Source organism: Thermobia domestica, chromosome 1 (assembly GCF_964235325.1).
Source record: "Thermobia domestica chromosome 1, izTheDome1.hap1.1, whole genome shotgun sequence".
NCBI classification, from domain to species: Eukaryota; Metazoa; Arthropoda; class Insecta; order Zygentoma; family Lepismatidae; genus Thermobia; species Thermobia domestica.
In genome coordinates, this window is record NC_137454.1 from 41,831,301 (window position 1) to 41,852,514 (window position 21,214).

The 21,214-nt window shown below is 36.4% G+C and overlaps 1 protein-coding gene across 1 annotated transcript in view; it reads left to right on the forward strand.

Annotated features, from left to right (window-relative positions):
* Positions 1-12,947, forward strand: part of l(3)76BDm (trafficking protein particle complex subunit 8 homolog l(3)76BDm) — a 117,061-nt gene extending 104,114 nt beyond the window's left edge. The window contains exons 23-26 of the mRNA XM_081756935.1: positions 1,640-1,840; positions 3,135-3,397; positions 5,236-5,322; positions 8,290-12,947. Coding sequence (XP_081613061.1) covers positions 1,640-1,840; positions 3,135-3,397; positions 5,236-5,322; positions 8,290-8,572 — 834 coding nt within the window. The 3' untranslated portion in view covers positions 8,573-12,947. The remainder of the gene's footprint in view (positions 1-1,639; positions 1,841-3,134; positions 3,398-5,235; positions 5,323-8,289) is intronic.
* The last annotated feature ends 8,267 nt before the right edge of the window (positions 12,948-21,214 follow it).

Sequence of the window (21,214 nt, forward strand, 5' to 3'; positions counted from 1 at the left end):
TTTTTCACTCTTTGTGTTTCTTGGATTGATACATTTGTTTACTGTGTAGTTGTTTGTGGAGATTAACTTAACTTCAACCGTAGAATTAAAAAAAAAAAAAAAAAAAAAAAATCAGACATTAAGAGAAACACCTCGATGTCAGTTCAAATATGATGAAGTAATTCAATGACATATCAGGACTATAAAGATGATGATCCACTGTCTCCCAGCTGAATTGTAATGATGTAACACAGTCCTTCGTGTTTGTTGGGATGTAGTAGCGCACGCAGAATTTCGTCAAAGGGGATTCAAGGCCCCAAACTTACATTGCTTCAAGATACGCGTCCTTTTTGTTTGAATATTTTAACATAGTAAACATTTATTCTACCGTACTATCCTGTGGAGCGAGGTTAAAAGTTAAAACTCAGTAACTCTCCCATCCCCCTTGACTACGCCACTGCGTGAAATTTCATTTCATTCCTACTCTTCCTTTTGTATCGTGTGCGTTAGGGATATTCGTAACTTCCACATTATTTCAGCATTTCATTTTCCTGTAGACTGGCAACATGATCTCCAATAATATCGAATATATATATATATACTAATATTCAATTTTAATACTAAGCCAATGTACATTTGATTAAAATTAATACTTTCGCTCCTGTTCTTGCATAGCAAATTCCAGCTTCCTGTCGAGCTTCATCGTGGCCATGGTTGATGCGGACGACTCGGGTTCGGATTAAGAATTAGATTTCAAGACTGTCGTCATGTAGGCCATTTAGTCCCTCACGTAGATGAGGAATGACGTCTCTCGGCAAGCATACTACCCGATGAAAGGGAAGGAAGGAAGCGGCCTGGGACGTATATGTTAGGTACTATCCCGGCATTTTCCTGGTGTGAATGAGGAAAAACCCAGGAAAACCTCATTCAGGGTGGCTGACCTGGAAAAGCGTTTTACACTTTTTCGACTGAGTGCCCCCACTGGGAATCAAACTCTGGACTGCTTGCACCAAAGGCGGGAGCATTAGTGACTGCGTCACGCGGAGCCACTGACTCTGGTTCGATTCCCGGCAGGGGAGCTAATGTGATTCGGATCCTACTTCAAACTGTAGGTCCACATTTCATATAGCCTCGCTGCTGAACAGAACGCTAAAGTCTAATCCAACCGAACCAGATTCCTGTCATTAGTGCATTTTTAAAATATGTGTATCGGGTAGTAGAAAAGAAAGTAGATATGTTAAGTACATGGCAAGTAAATCTCCAACATTATATGTTAAGGCGAATAGAACATTTGCTGGTATTGGTGGGTGGAATTGATACAGTTATTACCGAGCAAGACCGAGGCATCTTCCGTTGGCATTAATAAGTTACCGCGAGTCTTGCTTGAGCTTAGGGTCGAAAGGGCCTCTTTTCAATACTGAAGCTATGTCATATGTGGAACTTAAAACTTAACTTGGAAACATTCCGTATATACTGTCATCGGGAACCTCATCCATGTTTCCTGCACCAGATGCGAGTAGGTTAACCACTGAGGTACGAAAGAGTTTGCTGTATTTATTTTGAGTATACAATGTATATTAAATGAAATTAGCGTAGTTGTAAAATCTTATTTATATATTCAGTGTATCAAAATTCATTTTAGCTTTGTTTTGCATTCCAGATGCCATCGTCGAAAGAAAGACCCTTCCTGAACTTTTATCTTTGCCATGGCAAAGATTTCTCCGGAATCTTTGATGATAGCTTGCAGTCATCAACGCAGCACATGGAATCTTCCCAGTCAGTCAGCTCACAGGAAGCAGAAGAGAAGAAAGCAATCGAAGTCGCACTGAAAGTCGATGTGACACTGATTGTAAGATGGGAGGTTAGTAAGTCACATCTGTCATCCGTTATATTAATGAGAAAGTTATTTTATTTGTTAAGCTTAACAACGAATAACCTTTTATATGTGCTTGATAATCACTATATTGAAAACCTTTGTAAAACTTTCATTTTTCAGTAAGTGTTTGGTGATCGATGGCAGCAGGATTGGTTTCTGAAATCATGCTAGGAAATTAACCATCTTAATAAGATTCCCAGAGAGAGAGAAAGAGATACAGATTTTGGCAAAATACCGTTTAAAACGCTTGTCTGGTAAATATGTGGTTCAAAACGAAACAGAAAGTGGGAGACAAGGCATGATTAGCCTTAACTTCGCCATGTAAAATAAGGCTAAATAAGAAACTCTATGTACAGAAATGCTACAGAGTGCATTCGTTCCGAGTCACGAGCCACGGAAATACCTGAAAAATCATCTTGGGGCGCATAATTGAAATACCGACAGAGAAAGTAGTATGATGAATTTTACAGGATGTAATTAATGCCTTTACCTTAATACCTTTAGTTTTAAAAGATACGAAAACCAAGATGAGTGGGAACGTGGGGAAGGGATTCCGGAATATCCTGAAAATAGAAGTAGATCGATATGAGTGAAATCCCTTGCGCACGTTCCCACCCATCTTGGTTTTGGCATTTTTGAAAAGTAAAGGTATCATCCTATAAAATTTCCACTTTCTCTGGAGTCGTTGGTATTTGTGTTATGAATCCCCAAAGTTCATTTTTCAAATATTTCGACGGCTCTTAACTCGGAAAGGATGGACTCCGCAGCGTTTTTGTACAAGACTTTCTGGCTTGTTTCCATGCTTAGATTCACCGCTCAAGCGTTGTAAAAAAGTATTTTGTAACAGCATGGTTATTAATCTTAGCAAAAATGTCTCAGATTGTACCTGTATTAAAGTACATATGTTATTTCGTTCTTAATATTGAGATACAAATGCAAGTAAGTGAAAAATAACTGTACTACTGAGAACACACCAGTGAAAACAATTGTGAAAGGTTATCTAGTTCATTTATTTTAATTATTTCATTAATCATTGTAACATGTTATCAATATGATGCTCAGTTTGGGGGTTAATGAATTAAAACACGAGCTCATGTACAATTTTTGTGTTACCCTAAAGATAAATCGAGTTCGCTTCACATTTATTTCTTTAAAAAAGGGAAAAATAAATAACAAAATCAGACTGCATGGGCAGTAGAATTACAGCAACTGCAGTCACTTCCGTAGTATTTCTGTTCCAAAGAGATAAATGCGTTTTTTCTTTTTTTTTTCCTTACAGGCTTCTATCACAGATGCCGATGGTAATAGTCGAGTAGCGTTAGGACAGCATCAAATAACGGTGGAGAAGCTTGGGGACCCTGTGACGTGGCCTCCAGATCCTGCGCCGCTTCAACAATGGGATCAAGGTCCTTTTAGAATATTTGGCGATAAATCCTCGACGACATCAACGGAACATTTTCCTCCACTAGAAGTATTACAGAAACTAGTTATATACAGTCTCAAGCATAAATCGAGAGTATCTCATGACTTCAAACAGTCTAGGTAATTTAGTGATGGGTAAAATGCTGTTTTATTTTCGGAATGCGTGTGGGATATTTTCTCTACAGTGACTTATGGGTCAAAATTCAAGGTAGTTGGAAAAGGAAATTTCAATGGAAGGGTTACAAAGTCAGAAAATTAAATGGGGGAGATATTAAATATAGTAATCAATTCTATTTTTTATTTTTTATTGTTCTTTATTTATTTATTTATTTTGTAATGCCTGAAATTCATCATATTGCAGGCCTAGTTTTGCCCAAGCTATCTATATCTTGATTCCGTTTGTAGTTTTATGTTTTAATAAAAATGTGACTTGAATATCTTACTTCCAACTTTTGAACTCGTTATTTAAGATTCTGACAATGTCAGTTTAATGTTGTACCTTTAAAACTGTTTTGGAATGCCTGATATAGGTATATATTACCATAAGTTTCGAACGTTAAATGTATTCTGTAATTTTTGTGCAAATGTTTTTGTTAGGGGCCACGGTGGTTCTGTGCAACACTATTCACCTCTGGTGCTAGGGTTTCCTGTTTCGATCACAGATCATATGAGTTTGTGGTTCGTGTGTGTGGATTTTCTTGGGATTCTCCTGGTCCGTCCCACATTGTCATTCGACCAATCATTCACGCGGTGGCTCAGTGGTAGAGCGTTCACCTCTGGTGCTAGGAGTCTCGGGTTCAAACCCTGCTCCCGCCAAGTGAACTTTGTGGTGGACAAACACCGTGTGCGTGGGTTTTCTCGGGGTTATCCCGTTTCCTCCCACTTTCTTCATTCCACCATTTCATTCATTACTCATCATCACCGTCTCCTTTAGCCTAACCGGCATAACTGTGGGACGTAAAACTCAAATATTTCATTTCATTTTTTCGACCAATCATTCACTTTCTCAAATCATCCCTCCCAGTTAGACTAAAGGGCATAATTGAAGAACTTTAGTATAATTCTGTACATTTACAGATCACGTAGTAAACTTCAGAAGATAATTTGGAAACATCTAACCAATATCAAATTATTAAATTGAAACTCTTGAAAACTTTAAAACAAGTTTCAAACATTGAAAATCATGCATTGAGGTATTGAAGACATTTCTATGTAAATGAACGTATGATTAGATTGGAGAAAATAAGTTGTCTGTTTTACCAAGCTTCGTACCTGAGAGAAAGAACAAGAATATTATAATCAGTCTTTATTCAACTATATCTGTAATTATGGTATGGATCCGATGTAGCTAGTGGTAGAGTGCGCGTGAAGTCTCTGGTTCGATCCCAGCTCCCAATAAGTGGGCTATGTGGTGGACAGACACCATATGTGTGGATTTTCTTGGAGTTTCCCGATTCCTTTCGCTTTCGTCATTCCATCGTAATCATCGACCTCATCATCACCGTCTCCATCAGTCATAGTGCATAATCGTAGGACGTTAAACTTAAAAAAGAAATATGACGAATAAAGAATTTGACGGAGGTAATGGGGACTTGCTAGAAGGATTTATCCTTTGTTATCATTAGATTTTTCGTGTATTAGATTGCTAATACCCTTATCTTCTTCCTCCCCTTTGAATATAATAGTCTATTTATAGTTCAAATTTCGTTACAAATGAACTTTAAACAATGTCGAAAATTGGAACGTTTTGATGTTACCGAATCATGAAGTGTAAATAAGATACGGTCTATTTGTATTTTGTGTATAGAAATTGTTTAAAAATACTTGTTTTGTAACATTCTCTGTAATAGTTGTTTACTAAATTCAATTTCTCTTTTTCTGAAGCTATTAGCGTAAATTACGTGTATATTTTATAAATTAAAATTTAATAGTGGTATTGAATTGAATTATCTTTTCAGGCTTTGCGTAGTTCCTGTACAAGTGACATTGCAGAATTGTTCGAATAAAGAGTTAATAGTGAAGGTGAATACATCAGCGACAAACAGGTAACTAAAAAAAATCTTAATAAATTATTTTGTTTAAAAATACAAAAGTAGCCTACCAAGATGCGTTATTAAAACTAACTATAATCACTATTTCACTTCTGATCGTCCGTCCTTAGGTGAATTAGAAGTCTATTCAAAAATTTGCATTGTAACTACGAGACAGGTATGCGTTACTAAAAGATTAGGCTTGTATTGTATTTTAATCCACCTGATGGCACCTAATTAGATTATCTGAAATGCTGTGGTGGTTATTTTTAACACGGTTTGTAAAGGACCCCGCTCAGAGTTTATGGAAATCCAGTTTCCGTTAAATTGTCTAATATTGCAGTATGTAGTGTATTTGGTCCCCTGATGAAAAGTCTCAATGGGCATGAAGCTCGATAACCCCACGTTTTTGGGATATCCGCTGATTATTATCGTCTTAAAAATATACGCTCCCTCGTAAACTGAAAATAATAATTAGGTCGGCATTTTATGTATGGAGTGTAAACGAGTCTGAATAGGGTATACTAGGTTTTTTGGGGTCGTTGATTCCGAATCCGAGGTCGGTTAACTTCCATCACGTCAGGTTCAAGGTCATTTGAAGGTCAAATCGAGAGAAAACGTTGTAAAAATCTAAACAAAAGTATATAAATGTTTTTTTGAGTCCCTGGATCCGATTATGTCATTTACTCGACAAGGTTATGTTAAGGTTATTGCAGAGTTATTTCATGGTCAAACTTGAAAAACCGCCGAAAAAATCTGAAAACATTCATAGATAGGTTTTTAGGGTAGCTGATTCCAAATCCGAGGTCAATGTAAATCGGCTTTACCATTAATATTGTTTATGTAAATTTTCACTCAGTCATTTGTAGTGGTTTCTTCTTCACCCCCCCCCCCTCCCGCCCACACACACGCTTTTTTTTTTTTTTTTTTTTTTTTAAGTCAGTGATATGAAACCCTAGAAGTGATTGCGATTCTTTGAAAGTTTTATTTTCAACTACCCTAAAATCCTATCTATGATTTTTTTAGATTTTTCCGACGGTTTTTCAAGTTTGATCTTAAAATGACCCTGCAATGACCTTTGCATTACCTTGTCAGATCAAGAAATCGGATCCAGTAACTCAGAAAATATTTATATACCTATTGTTCAGATTTTTACAACGTTCCCTCTCGATTTTACCTTCAAATAGACTCGAACCTCACGTGGTAGATGTTAACCAACTTCGGATTCGGAATTAGTGACCCCCAAAACCCCGTGTATACCCTATTGAGACTCGTTCATACTTCATACATTAAATGGCGATCTAATTATTATTTTAGTTTACGAAGGAGCGTATACCTTTAAGACGATAATAATCAGCGGGTATCTGAAAAACGTGTGGTTTTCGAGCTTCGTGTCCATTGAGACTTTTCATCAGGGGACCAAAATACACAACATACTGCAATACCAGCCAATTTAATGGAAACTGGATTTCCATAAGCTCTGAGCGGAGTCCTTGGTTTATACAGAATTTGTCAAAAAAAAAAAAAAGTTTGACTCGTCATGACTGGCATGGCATCTGTGATTTTTTTCGAAGTTGGATAAAATGGTGGTAGCAACATGTACTATAATTTCCTCTCTACAGGTGTCGTTGCTTGTATGATCAAAATGAACATGTGAGGCAGTATGGTAAATCAAAAGGTTCGACTGACGGTGGTCATTTGGGGAACATACGAGCATTTCAGTGTAGTATTCCAAGTGTAAGAGCTTTGGCGTGGGAGATCCGGGTTCGATTCCCGGCGGGAGCTCATGTGGTTCGGATTCCACGTTAATCAGTAGGTCCACGTCTCATATAGCCTCGCTGCTGAAAGGGACGCTAAACTAAAATCAACTCAACTCCAAGTGTAACAGTGTCGTCTGAAATTCAACGTAAAATAGAGGCTTAACTTTGCAGCACAACCTCTAACAAGATTAAGAGTTACACTTCTTTTTGGAGGCACGTGGCTCAGTGGTAGAGCGCTTATTTCTGGTGCATGGGGTTCCTGGTTCGATTCCCGGCCAGATAACTGTGGTAAACAGCTTCGTGCCCATTGAATTTCTCGGGCTACTGCCGTTTCCTTCCACTTTTTCATTCCACCAATTCTTCCACCATCATTCACTTTCTTTAATCATCGTCTCCCTTAGCCTAAAGAGCATAATCATGGGACGTTAAACTCAAAGATTTCATTTTCATTTTTTTTTCCTGTACCTTAGTTTCTGATCTGTGTTTCATCTTTTTTTTTTTTCTGAGAATGAGAGAAACTATTGCTTGAATATGTAGCGTTCTTCACCATATGAGATTCAAGCTCATATTTTACTTTTAGTTCTATTTTTGTGAGCTTAATTACATTGTCATTAACCCAAATTTTGATCTTAATTTTAAATTACGCAATCTAATTTGTCACCGTTTACAAATGGCGCATTCTGTATCAAATATATGGAAATGGTATTCATCTTGTGTATATGGAAATTAACCTTGTGAATTTTTTTATCTGGATAGTAATTTCAATATCAGCCTGATGCTTTCATCCGATCTTTGTACTGTACTTTCAAATAGAAGTTTTTTTCTTTAAAATATTATAAATCCAAAACTCAACGAACTTTCCATTAACTTAGTGTTTCGTGTGTGGACATACTGTGGTATAGTAATAAAAAATATTTTAAAACGTTTAATTTAAGTGCAGCATTTAAACTAACAATATTTACTAGGACTATATACGAAAAATTGAAAGTGAAAAGGAAGGTTTGTTGAGTTTCACTTAAGAAAACGTAAAGAAGGAAGGTTATAGATATCTATTTCGTAATTAATAGGGTTGGATTAAGACATCAGATTGATGATAAAATTATTATTCACAAGATGGGTTGGTGAATATCGTATCCAGACATTTGATACTCAGTGTAATATTAACTGATAAGTGACTGATATTGTAAGTATTGATGCATAGTTTTTGATATATCTGTTCCAGTCAAGTCTATAAGACTCAGCTGTACTCTCCGCAGTCTTCGAGTACATTCCGTTGGGTTGGATGCATCACAGCCATTATAGAACTTGGCCCTCACGGCACAGGTGAGGTCAACTTAAACGCAGTGGCCAGTGCTCCTGGGACTTTCGACGTCGGCCGCATTGAAGTTTCATGTCGAATGAAAGGTGCACCCGAGAGAGACAGTGTGATCCAAATTTGGCATGTAGAATCGGCGTTAATTGTGATCGATGGAGTTACAGAAAATGACAAAGTATTAGCAACGTAGCAAATTTTGCGTCGTCTGTGTAAAGAAAAAGTAATGGATATGCAACCAAATTTTTTCAGAAGGCTGTGTTTGTGCAATTTTTTTTTTTTTTTTTTTTTTTTTTTTCATTCGTTTCATAAACTGGGAGAATGGGCTATTTTGTCGCTGACGCAATGCTCGGAATAAATGCATAATAGTAGAAGTTATAATACACGGTAAAATGAAAAAAGAAAAAAAAGTCAGTCTTTATCATAATATTGGTGCTGATGTATTATATTTGCGACTTGTTACGGAAGGAATCGTCAATTATTCATTACAGTTAATGGAATTGATTAAAATAATGCTGCTTTATGGTGATGAACACCATTAAACATATTAACACCATGTTTATTTAAGGTGAGAAGTTTATATATTAAATCAAGGAGGAGGAGGAGATGTAAGAAGAATAGAAACATGTTTTTATAAATGCTGAAATACGTAGTTGTTATGATAATGGTTGGCGTAACTAACTTGATAACTTGTTAAGGTTCGGGACACAGGAAGTAAAATTACTTCCAATACGAGAAAACAATAAATGGTTAGTCTTCAACAGAACATTAGTAATCTACAGTGTTTAAACTTGATTGTTTTTCATTGGTGTGATTTCTTACTGACGTATATACTTTATCATTTTCCATATGTTGTATGAGCGCTTATGATTATGCATTATTCTTAATCGGTTCGCCATAGCTCTTTGCTGGCTGTAGGACAGAGCAGTGAGAAAGGTCGAGGAAGCTACCTGAAAATAGTCTAAAGTAGAGAAATTTCTATGTATTACATATATTTTTAAATTTCCTATGCAAGTAGTTTTTTGTGTTCAGGAAGAAAACTGCAGGTCCATTTTCAATAGAGGCGCTGAAGGACAACATAAAGGTGCTAATCTAAATATGTTCCTTATATGTGTACATTTTCCGAGAGGATGAAGCATTCTTATTTATCAATATATATATATAAAGTGTTCGAAAAGCGATTTCGTGATTTGATGAAAAGTCTGTGCATTAAACTGTAATCTTACCTTATTACACAAGCCATACTTATGCAGTGCTGCCAATAATTGCATTCAAAGATCCTGTCGTGACACATAAGAGTAAGCGTAACATGGTTACAGTGCACACAGTGACAATGAATGGTAGTGCTTGAGCGATAAGAAGATTAGTACCAGTCTGTAGCAAACCATTCGTAGCCACTTGCTCTTGTTTTGCTGTGCTGATCCAGTTTGAAAACGATACGTACAGTAAATACAGTAAATGAGCAAAGGTTTGCTGGGGGTAAGAAGAGTAAATTGTTATTACAAATAGTTCATATTACTTTGCACTATACACTAATTTATGTGTCATAGAAATTAATATTGCTTCTTGACAGTTTTAATAGCGTTTCATGCAGATTGTTCAGGAACGACAACGACGAACTTTTGAAAATATTCCTTGATCCTAAATCATCCCCCTCTTTCTTTGATTCTTCCTCATTACAGTCATTTTCTTAATCATTAAAATGTAATGTACATATAGACCAGTGTATGACAGAAATTCATGATGATTTCCGAATTATAGCTAACCGAAAATTGATCGGATAAATAAAGAGGCATAACTCGATAAAGAAATGTCAGGACAAGATCGGGCAAAAGAACATAGTCACAACCGTCAAAAGGTGTTCTCAATACGTGGACACTGGTTTGTCCAAGCACAGCAGCGTAGGCTGTGATACAAGCCATATGGTCTGAGTGGAGAACACCGACTGCAACAAACTGGGAGGCGTAGTGATTAACGCATCGGCACCATATGCTGGAGATCCCGGGTTCGAGCCCCGGTACAGTCAAATCACTTCACTCTTTGTAAGTTATTGAATTCGCACCTGCAGAGAATTGTGGTGTGTAAAAATAAGTTTAAATCGGATTTCCCTCCTTTCGTTAAGAAAAGAACATAGTGCGTATTGTGAGCATGGGATTCCACTAATGTACCAGATTATAGTTCCTAATTTATCCTTTGTCTGTCTTATGCTTCATTCTGACCGTGTCGCTGCTCCTGTTCTACATCTACTGGCATATTAATGAAATATACTACTCAAAAACTACGAAGTCCTTTTTTTTTTTTTTTTTTTTTTATCCTACCTTGATCCGACGTTTGTTTCTCGTTTTCTGAGATCCTTGATTTGATTGTTCCAACCAATTTTGGGTGGGCTATAGCTCCGACATGACATATTTGTGCAGCCACGTTGGTCTATATATTTTTTCATATTTCCGTGTGAGAAATTATTTCCTAAAGTTTGTCGGTCTTGTCTTCGAACATCTTTACTTGACCCGAAGGGGTTACATTCAACGAGAGATATAAAAATGGTATTATGAAAAATAACCAGTGAGAAATGTTTAGATTAGAGAATTGGCAGTTAGTATAAATTTCTTTCTTCATGTTTCCCTCAGTCAGCTTAAAATTGTGAAAGTAGTACTTTTTTATTATTATTACTTTATTTTATGTTTGTATATGATGTAAACGAGCACAGAAAACAAATTTAAAACTGAAACACCTTTAATATATAAATATCGATAATTTTTAAAATTCTTGTTGATCTTGAGATATTACGATTCTTTTCAAGTACACATATAAATAAGTAGATTATTTCCATATTTTCTTACGAGAAATGTCACTGTCGTTTAATGGGTAATGCTTGCCTTGTCATATTACTCGCTTTGAAATCATAGTCGCAAGTGTCATGTATGATTCATAATTTAATAAAATTAAAAGTCACCAAGATATTTATTCACCGTTTAAAACCATTTTCGTTAAAAAGAAAAAGTACTGTCTCTCCTATTTACTATGTTCAAATAATTTGTTATTTAGCTTTATATGGAATATATTAAAGCCATGTTTTACTGTATACCGTATTAAAGCCGTATTAAAGCTATATTTTTCCATGGTTTTTCAACAAAATAGTTTAACAAAGAGGTACTATTAAAAATTGTCAATGTAAATTTCTATAGTATGATCGTAAAGTTGTGTTCTTTCTTATAAATTGTAGCAAACTAATAACTGTAAAAGCAGCCACATGCATAACCTGGGATCGATTTTCACCGACATGTGGTAAGGTTGACTTTTAGTGCTAGTGCAGGAACGTTAGATCACCTATAATTGTAGAAGTTCCTCGTTGTAAAATTTTACGTCTTCAAAACGTATGACTTCACAGTTTACTTACAGACATTGAGTGTTACTGAGCAGCCAAAACTTCGTTGAATATGCGGGCTATTTTAGCTTGTAGCATAATGAAAGTGTTTAATAGTTAAGTTGAAGAGAACAGCATAGTGAGTGGAAACAATACTTATCTAATTAAAATTCGATAACTGATAGGTAAAGTTTGTTGAAAAACTGTCAGAATTTTAGAAAGAAAACCAATAAATAAACAAAAAGTATGCTTATATTCTTCTTACATCTCCTGTGTATGCATATATTTATATATATATATAAATAAGGTAGCTTTGAATTGACATAAAAAATAAAACACATTTTCCGTACATGCTCTGTAAATAGGAAAGAAGAGCAGTTGTTGTAATTTTTGTGTATATTTGAATCGCGTACAGATACTGTATAAATATACCCATTGTTGTTGTTATATCCAAAGTGAATATTATGGCAATTTGCCATTGGGTGATTGCTGTAAGAATATATAAATATATATATATTAAAAGCGGGAGAGCTTGAAAGCGGTTGAAAATATATTTAAAAAAATACATTCTTTGTACAGATGATAATTAAGGTTTTTTTGATACCGAATATCTCTTGCCAGTTAATGTATGATTGATTAGAAGGAGTTTGTTCATTGCTAGTGCTGTCTAATGTAATAATATTTATGATTTTTTTTCGTAATATTTTATACCGAGCTTGTAAGAGAAACATTGTCCGTGAAGGTGTGAAAGAAAGGAAAAACGTTGAAAATATGTCTTGTTTGTTCGTTTTCTTCTGAGCAGGCATTTTATTAATATTGAAAATAAAATGACGTAATTATATATATAAGAAGAATTGATTAATGGCTTGTTTTATATTAGTCACTTCCTCACATTAATAGTGTGTGAATCAGTCAACATTTTTTTTTTTTTTTTTTTTTACTAGAAGTAATATCTTGTGATTTTTTAATTATTATTATTATTTATAAAACAAAAATAGTTACGCTAGAATGTGAATATTTTGTTTTCAGATAAATTTGTTCGAAGATATTCATTTTAGTCACTTGTTGATCATTCGTAAGTAAGAATCTAGTAACATCTCACAAAGTCAGTCAATGAATGTATTATGTATTAATTAATTAGCTTGGTATACAACTTGTAATTTGAGAAAAACCAAGTCCAATAAAAATGTCAGTTGTTATCCTGTTCGGCGTATTTCTGTAGCAAATTGTAAAGATTTTTCTTTCCCTCTTGTCTTTCCTGGTACTCAGCTCGATTATTCCAGTGGGCCAGTGCTAACTCGACGATCTCGGAAAGTTGTATTTTTTTTTTTTTTTATTTATTTATTTATTTTGATAAGCATTAGAAGCACAATTTTTCTCCTAAAATGACGGCTGTGTTGAAGGAATTCCATTTTTGACATTTGTAACACTAATGCAAAATAAAATATCTCACGTCAGTTGCTGATGAAGATAATGAACCCCTGCTACAAGTCCTATTGTTTAAGCAACGTTATGCAACATATTTTATTAATAAGGTCCTCCTTTAGTTGTCTCTTATGGCTGAACTTAAGAATCTTCACTACAGCGAAATTAAACTACTGCTAATTTTTAGAGTTTTTCTGTAATATCTTCAAAACAAATATTCGAAAAGCAGAAACGTAATGAACTAGACAATACGATTTTGCATGTGATACTGTTATCACAATCTATCTGCATTCGAATTGAAACTGTAGATAGATTTAGCATTTTTGCGGGTTCTGTAAATAGCAGCATACTAGAAACAGATAGTTGAATTGTGGTAAAGGTATCACATACAAAATCGTATGTCCAGTTCACTGCGTTCCTGCTTTTCGAATATTTGTATTTGTTTTGAAGATATTACAGAAAAACTCTAAAATTATCGGTAGTTTAATTTATCTGTAGTGAAGACACTTAAGTCTGAAGTATGAAGTACGAAAATAATCTTTAAAAGAAATCTGAAGGCTAGAAGTAAACATTTGAAACTCATCCAGATTGCCACCCTATACAAGGTGAACCGGAAGTTACTTGTCAAAAATGCATTTAAAGTGAATTATTTATCAACTACAAAACAGTAAAATTATTGCAGGTTGTGTAAAATCAAATCAAATTGCCTACATAAAATGTTCATCATTATTGTTAATAATGTTCTTCATCACATCTTTCAAACACAAAAGAACATGTTATATCACTTACGTTGTTGGATGATAATTTATCAAATTCAGAAGTAAATACACTCTTGTAAATATTTTAGGTGCGTGGTTTTCAAGAATGAAGAAGATGATAACGGTTTCATTGTTCACCCGACAGAAAAAAATCCGTCAGGCTGTGATTGGTGAACGCGCTGGCCATTCAGTGATACAATTCATTCATTAAAATTGTCATTTATAACTCTCTGTTCATTGTAGACTGATTTAATTAGAAATAAAAGTTGAAAAGGGTTTAACTGCTTTATAAAATCACTTCTTACAACGTGTTTATCCACACACCACGCAATCGGGTACATTTCGTAAGGATTTGCGTAAACGCAAATCTTGCTATAATCGACCTAACAGTTACAATGACCTTTTGTGTTGCGTGTAATTTTGTGAAGATTGGTATACAGAAAGACTTATTGCACCATATTGTTTATGTCACTCAGCTACTGCTAATCTAGTCAATTGAGAACTGAGTAACTACTAGTGTCAAATGATTTGGGATCTTATTCCGTAATGACTTGAGTCAACAGAAAACAAAAGTAGCGTTTTAGTTTGCAGTTATCGCGCTGCTGTATTTCACCGTAAAATTATGGAACTGTATCGTGGTTCTGCCAATCGTTTCCACACCAGTGTTCACGGCAGAAAATTGGCAAAACCGTCTTTCATCGGAAAATGCATCATAATTCCAAAAATATTGCAGTTTGTTCTGACGCCAATTTGGTCATTTGTGGTTTTATAAGCAGATGCTTCTTTTTGCGATGCGTCAGTACAGCTCAGCACTGTACAAATACATCTTAACAGTTCGTTTTGGCGTGTCAACTTCAGCTGCGATGTCATTGGCAATTTTGGATAGATGGTCCTTATACTAAGGATGACCGCATGTTTCATGCTTGACCAATCAATCCGATTTTGGGTTTTTTCTTGTATTTTTTATCCCTTTTGAACTGACCAGAAATGTCAGTCCCGGTACGATGAGCAGGTGGTACCGAAGAGTTCCAGGAGGTGATCCTGGGGCCTCCTGTAAAGCTGGTAAAATTAGCATCGTTTACATAGATCAGCAATATACTTCTTCAGAAATGGAAAATACAGTCTTTCAATAAAAGCTAGTAGGTCTTCCAGAATCGTGAATGAGATGTTCCCAAAGCAGAATTGTGTGCATATTTTAAAAAAAAAAAAAAAAAAAAAAAAAAAAAACGTAAAGAAGCTGGAATGGCGACGAGAAGCTGAGTTACTGATATGCCGATGCTTGTGATACACAATTCTTTCAATTCGTACAGCATTGCTTGACGTTGTTTGGAGTATTCTGGCGAAGACTTCCCTCCCACTGTTGAATGTTGAAAAGATGTCTTTAAAATACGCGTCCTTACGATGTTCTCTTAGTGTTGTTTACTTCTATGGTGAAAACTCGTGGATTTTCGAAGTTCTTTTGTTCATCTTCGATGTCCCTTTAAGTAACCACATTCCGAGATAAACTGTCGATCAGGTATTAGATTTCCCACCTATATGTAAAATTGTAAACTTAGAAAATATTCCAATTCGCTCAATGAACGCACACATTTAGCAACGTTCGTGGTTTCCCAAAGGTAACAGTCAGTTTTCACTTAGAAATGTCTTCCAGGGAAAAAAAAAAAAAAGTGTAAAAACTAATGCTGCGAGTTGCCATTCCAAAATGTGGTAACTTTTTATTCGTGGGGACAAGAGGAGCATCTTTTTTTTTTATCACATTCAGTTTGTGAAATTGCTCCAAAGAGCCTATGTAAATTTACATTTGATAAAACAGACGTTAGCTATTATAACCCTATCATCTGCATACCTGATCTTGTTAATGATGTGCCCTCCAATCTTGAAATCTTCAATTCCCATTATATTATTGTAATAATATATGCAAGCTATATCATTGTAATAATAAATATAGGGAATATTTTTCTAGACCAGACTAGGTCATCTTCATTAAATCGTTCAAAGGGGTGGTGACGTTATACAGCCATGTGAAGTAACATTGAAACAGTACCCTTGGTCGCGTGATATGGAGAAAGCTGTACTTATTTGGCTCTTTTTTTTTTGGGGGGGGGGGGGGAAAGCACGACAAGAGGTCACACATATTGATATATATTTTCCCCGCTAAAACGCACCACAATGACTTGCATTGAAGTTGTGGGAAAGGCAAACGGCACTGTCTTACCATTAACCCTTCTCCAACCTCGTATACATCGAAAAGAACCGTTCTTCTTGCGAACAAGGGAGAATTCCATGAACTCCCACAAAGTTGTATAAACTGTTGCCGTAAAAGCTGTTGTATTTGTTCGTTCACGATCTTCATGAGATGAAAGGGGATCGGGTACTGATGGGCATTTACCAGTTGCTCATCTTGAGACTGTAAATCATACTTATATCTACCAGTCTGGGAGAAATCAGCAGCTGACCAACTAAAAACATCTTGAAATTCAGTGGTTAGGTTATAAAAACTTTGTTTTTTATCTGATTTAAGTTCTGGGTTCACATTGACTGGAATATAATCAGAAGAGTCTATACCCTCCATTCCAAAAGAAACCGAACTTTTGAAAACAAATAGTACCACTAGTGCCATCTGTTGTAATATTTTACCGGTAGATGGCGTAGTCCCTCATTGACAACTGGTATAAATGTCATGACATTTGGATGCACGGCAACAAAGTTATTGCATTTCAACTGTCAGTGTGTTGTGTACATCGGTCGGAAAATGAGTTTCAAACAACGAGCTGCAATTGAGTTTTGTGTTAAACTGGGTAAAACTTTTAGTGAAACGCACCAAATGCTACAAAATACATATGGTGATGAGTGTCTATCCCGTACGCAAGTTTACGAGTGGTTCAGGCGATTCAAATCGGGTAGAGAGACGCTGGATGATGACGAAAGATCACGCCGTCCCAGAACCGGATTATCGGAAGAAAACATCGAAAAAGTGCGTGAATTCATCAAACATAACAAAAAATCGTCGGTGAAAGTTATTGAAATGGAATTAGGCATTCCTCAAACGACCGCATACCGCATTTTGACCGAAGTTTTGGGCCTTAAGAAGGTTAATTCGCGGTTTGTACCACACAAACTCACCGAAGACCAAAAAGTTGATCGAATTGCGCATTGCAAAGACATCGTTAAAAGTGCTCGGCAGGATCGAAACTTCTTGAAATCGATTGTAACTGGTGACGAGACGTGGTGTTTTGAATATGAGCCCGAAACAAAGCGGCAAAGTGCTGAATGGAGAGCGCCGGATGAAGGAACACCCAAAAAAAGTCGCTTGGTGAAGTCAAAAGTTAAGGTGATGCTGATTTGTTTTTACGATTCAAAAGGAATTATCCACAAAGAATTTGTTCAGCCCGGCCAGACAGTCACTGGAGAGTTTTACTTGGGCGTCATGAAGCGTTTGCTGGCAAGAATTCGTCGTATTCGGCCCGAATATCGCGAAATCGGCAGTTGGACTCTTTTGGATGATAATGCACCATCACATCGTTCGCGACTTGTAACTGAATTTTTGGTCAAAAATCACATTATTCGGTTGCATCATCCGCCCTATTCACCAGATCTCGCTCCGTGCGATTTCTATCTGTTCCCGAAACTGCATTTGGCGATGAAAGGAAAGTGACACGCATAGATTGATGCCATTGAGAAGGCGACGACCGCCGTCCTAAAGACCATTCCAATAAAGGACATGGAGAAGTCGTTTGACAACTTGTTGGAGCGTGCAAATATGTGTATCGATGCAGAAGGGGAATACATTGATTAATAAAAATGATTTGTTCCAAAATGTACATTGCTTTTTTTTTTTTTTAACGTTCGGTTTCTTTTGTAGTGGAGGGTGTATATTGGGCGATTTAGGACCATCTTCAACATATTCTGTTACAGCATAACCCAAAATTTTACTTTTTCACAGGAAAATTTTCTTATCTGTAGTGTTGGATATCCAAATGTGAAAGTGTACTGGCTCTACAAATGATTCCTACAGTAACATATAATCAGTACTCACTAAAAATCTACAAGAGCAAAGCCAATCCCGCGTTTCAAGTATATCGTAACACTTGACAAGAACAAATTTAGAACGCGAGAAGGTAGTCAAACGGATCAAAACCTGAAGACAGGCGAAACTAATGTGGCGAGTTAATGAGACATTAAACTAATATATGCTTTCATGGGCATGATTGAGGAAGGGGTTTTACGTTATCCTCCGAAGTCCGAAGTAAGTTCATTTTGGTTAGTCTTATGCACCAATGAAAATATTGACCAAGGAAAGGGAATCAGATTGTCAAAACAACTGGGAATGGGTGACAAAACCCATCTGATTCCAATCGAAATCGTACTAAAGCTATCTTGTTCACAGTAAGTGTATTCCGGGTAACACATCTCAAATACGAGGCTCACACCGAAAGTCGTGAGTAACATATTTTCACAACTGTAAGTGAAACCAAACATATCATCTCAATCTACAGATCTTTCTTCCACTTCTCCACATAGTCTCCGGTTTTTGCACACATTTTCCCCACCTTTCTGCAAGTTTGAAAAAACGGTTGTGATAGAATTCAGTTACAGCTGCCTGTAGACACTGACGCACTGTTTGCCAAATATCCTCCAGTGTCTCGTAGCGACACGCGTTTCTAGTAGCATCTGTTCCTTCACAAAACCGAAAAAGATGGTAGCTGGAGCGTGCCATGTCGGAGAATGTGGAAGTATTTCCCACCCAAATCTTCTGATCTGCTCCATAGTGGCACGTGCAGTATGCGAACGTGCATTATCCTGTTAAAGGATTATCTTTCCAGGACGTTTATCACACAAGGCATTTCGAAAGTGGCGGATTTTCGAAAGTATCTGGATGTAGAGGGCAGAATTTATGGTTTGTCCAGGCTTAAGAAAGTCAACCAGAAAGCAACCCTGCGTATCCCAGAAGACGCTCCCCATAACTTTCCCAACCGATTTAGCTTTCTTCTTCGGTGGCGAATTCAAGTGGTGCCATTCCATACTCTGTCGTTTTGTTTCAGGTTCATAATGATGGTGGCAGCTTTCATTTCCAGTCACAATACTCATCAAAAACTCACCATCTTCATGTTTAAATCTCTGAAGAAGGGTTTGGGCAATGGTCAGTCTCCGACGTTTGTGGTCCACGGTTAATAAAAGTGGGACCCAACGGGCACAAACCTTCCGATAACCTATGTTGTGAATCATTTCTTGCACCACACGATGTCCAACAGCAGGTTTTGCAGCGATTTCATTCATAGTAATACACCTATCTCTCATGAACTCATCAACCCTTACTTTGTTGCGTTCCGTGGAGGCAATTCGAGGGCGCCCGCTGCGGGGCACATCTTCGGTATTCGTGTTTCTATCCTAAAAATGTTTCACACATGCACATATCCAGTGTTGGGTAAGTTACTTGTAAAAATGTAACGCGTTACAAGTTACTTTACCTTCTCTTAAAATGTAACGCGTTACTTGCCCCCAAAAAGTAACTGTTACTTTACTTCGAAAGTAACGCATTACTAACGCGTTACTTTTAGGTCCGAAACTTTAAATATGTGAAAAAATTATTACTTCAATTTTCCGTACTACTATTACTACCACAATTATTATTATTATTATTATTATTATTATTATTATTATTATTATTATTATTATTATTATTATTATTATTATTATTATTATTATTATTATTATTATTGCACTTCTGAATCGTTTTATGTAAATGCAAGGAAATTTTTTTACTTGTTATATGAACATTTTCATATAATGTAACATTGATAAAATGCCATACTGCGTTACTCGTAGGGATGGGCACGAGCGAGTTTTCTTTGAAACTCGATTCGACTAGAAACATACATCTTCGAGCGCAACCCGAGAACTCGGCTCGAAAAATTTCCTCCAACTCGATTTGAATTGGGGTCGAGTTTCGAGTAGAGTCGAGCCAAATCCGATGTGTTGTTTCGAGTACCCTCTTCAAGTATATTACATAGACAATATAATTATTATCAATGACACTACTACTACTACAATTTATTATTATTATTATTATTTATAACAACACTGTATATAAACATGAAAGATAGGCGGTTTGTATCTGAATGCTAAAAAACTAGTTGATTGCCAACCTCGGTAGTCGTGAAGTCTAGGAGTCAAGGACATTGTTCACGAGCTTCTGAATTTGGGTTGAGAGGGTCTAGTATTCGGGCTGGAGCCAAACATTGTTGAAAGTTATAGGACACTGGCCAAATATCTTCAAAACTGCTCGGCCCGGGTTTCGAATTGTCAACGACTCGAGCAGCTCGGCTCACAGCTCATTCACTATCGACCCGAACCGACAAGTGAGCCGAGCCAACAGCTCACCCAACCGACTCGGCTCAGTTGAGCCGAACCGAGCACATGGCTCATCCAACCAAGTCAGCTCGAGTCGATGGTTCACCCCAAGCCAGCCGGCTCGAGCCATCTTCTCAGTTGAGCCGAGCCGAGCTGAACTTGTTATAAAAAAAAATCTCTTGTGGTCTCGCTATCGAGACGAGACGAGATGCGAGCAGTGTCCCCTCTCGTAAGCATTCCATATTACTGCTTAGCTTACACTTCTTATGGCTTTCGCTTTCCAGTGTAATCATTCCATGATTTCAGGACAAGTTAAAACGAACGAGTCATTTATCAAACTCGACTGGGCTCGAAACTCGACGTGAAAAACTGAATCGGCTCGGAACTCGACTCGAGAATATTACTTTTGACTTGACTCGAAACTCGACTTGAATTCGAGTCGAGTTTTAGCTTCACTCGTGCTCATCCTTATGCGTTAGAAAAAATGGTTGCTTATTATTATTCTCCTAAACTAATTATATAATAATAACAATGTTCTTATGTAAAATTAAAAATACAGAATATAGAGAAACATTACACTACAACTAACAAAATGAGAACATATGAACTGGGAGTGAATCAAAACTTGCCAGTACCTCTAAAATCGATACATGCTTTTTAAAGCTAGTTTCAAACTCTATAATCAACGGGACTCTAGGATAAGCAAACTGATCTGAAAGAACTCCAATATTACATACCATCATCAAAATATTTTCTAGTAATAATGTGGACCTGCTTATCAGAACAGTTTGTTCATATTAACCCCTTACTGTATATCGTTAATTATGGCACCCTAGTTGTTGATATTTTCCGCCGGGGCAATTCAGACACTTTACTTTTAAATTCTGTCCACCATCATCCTCAGCTCTTAAGAAAAAAGTATTCTTTCAAATATTCG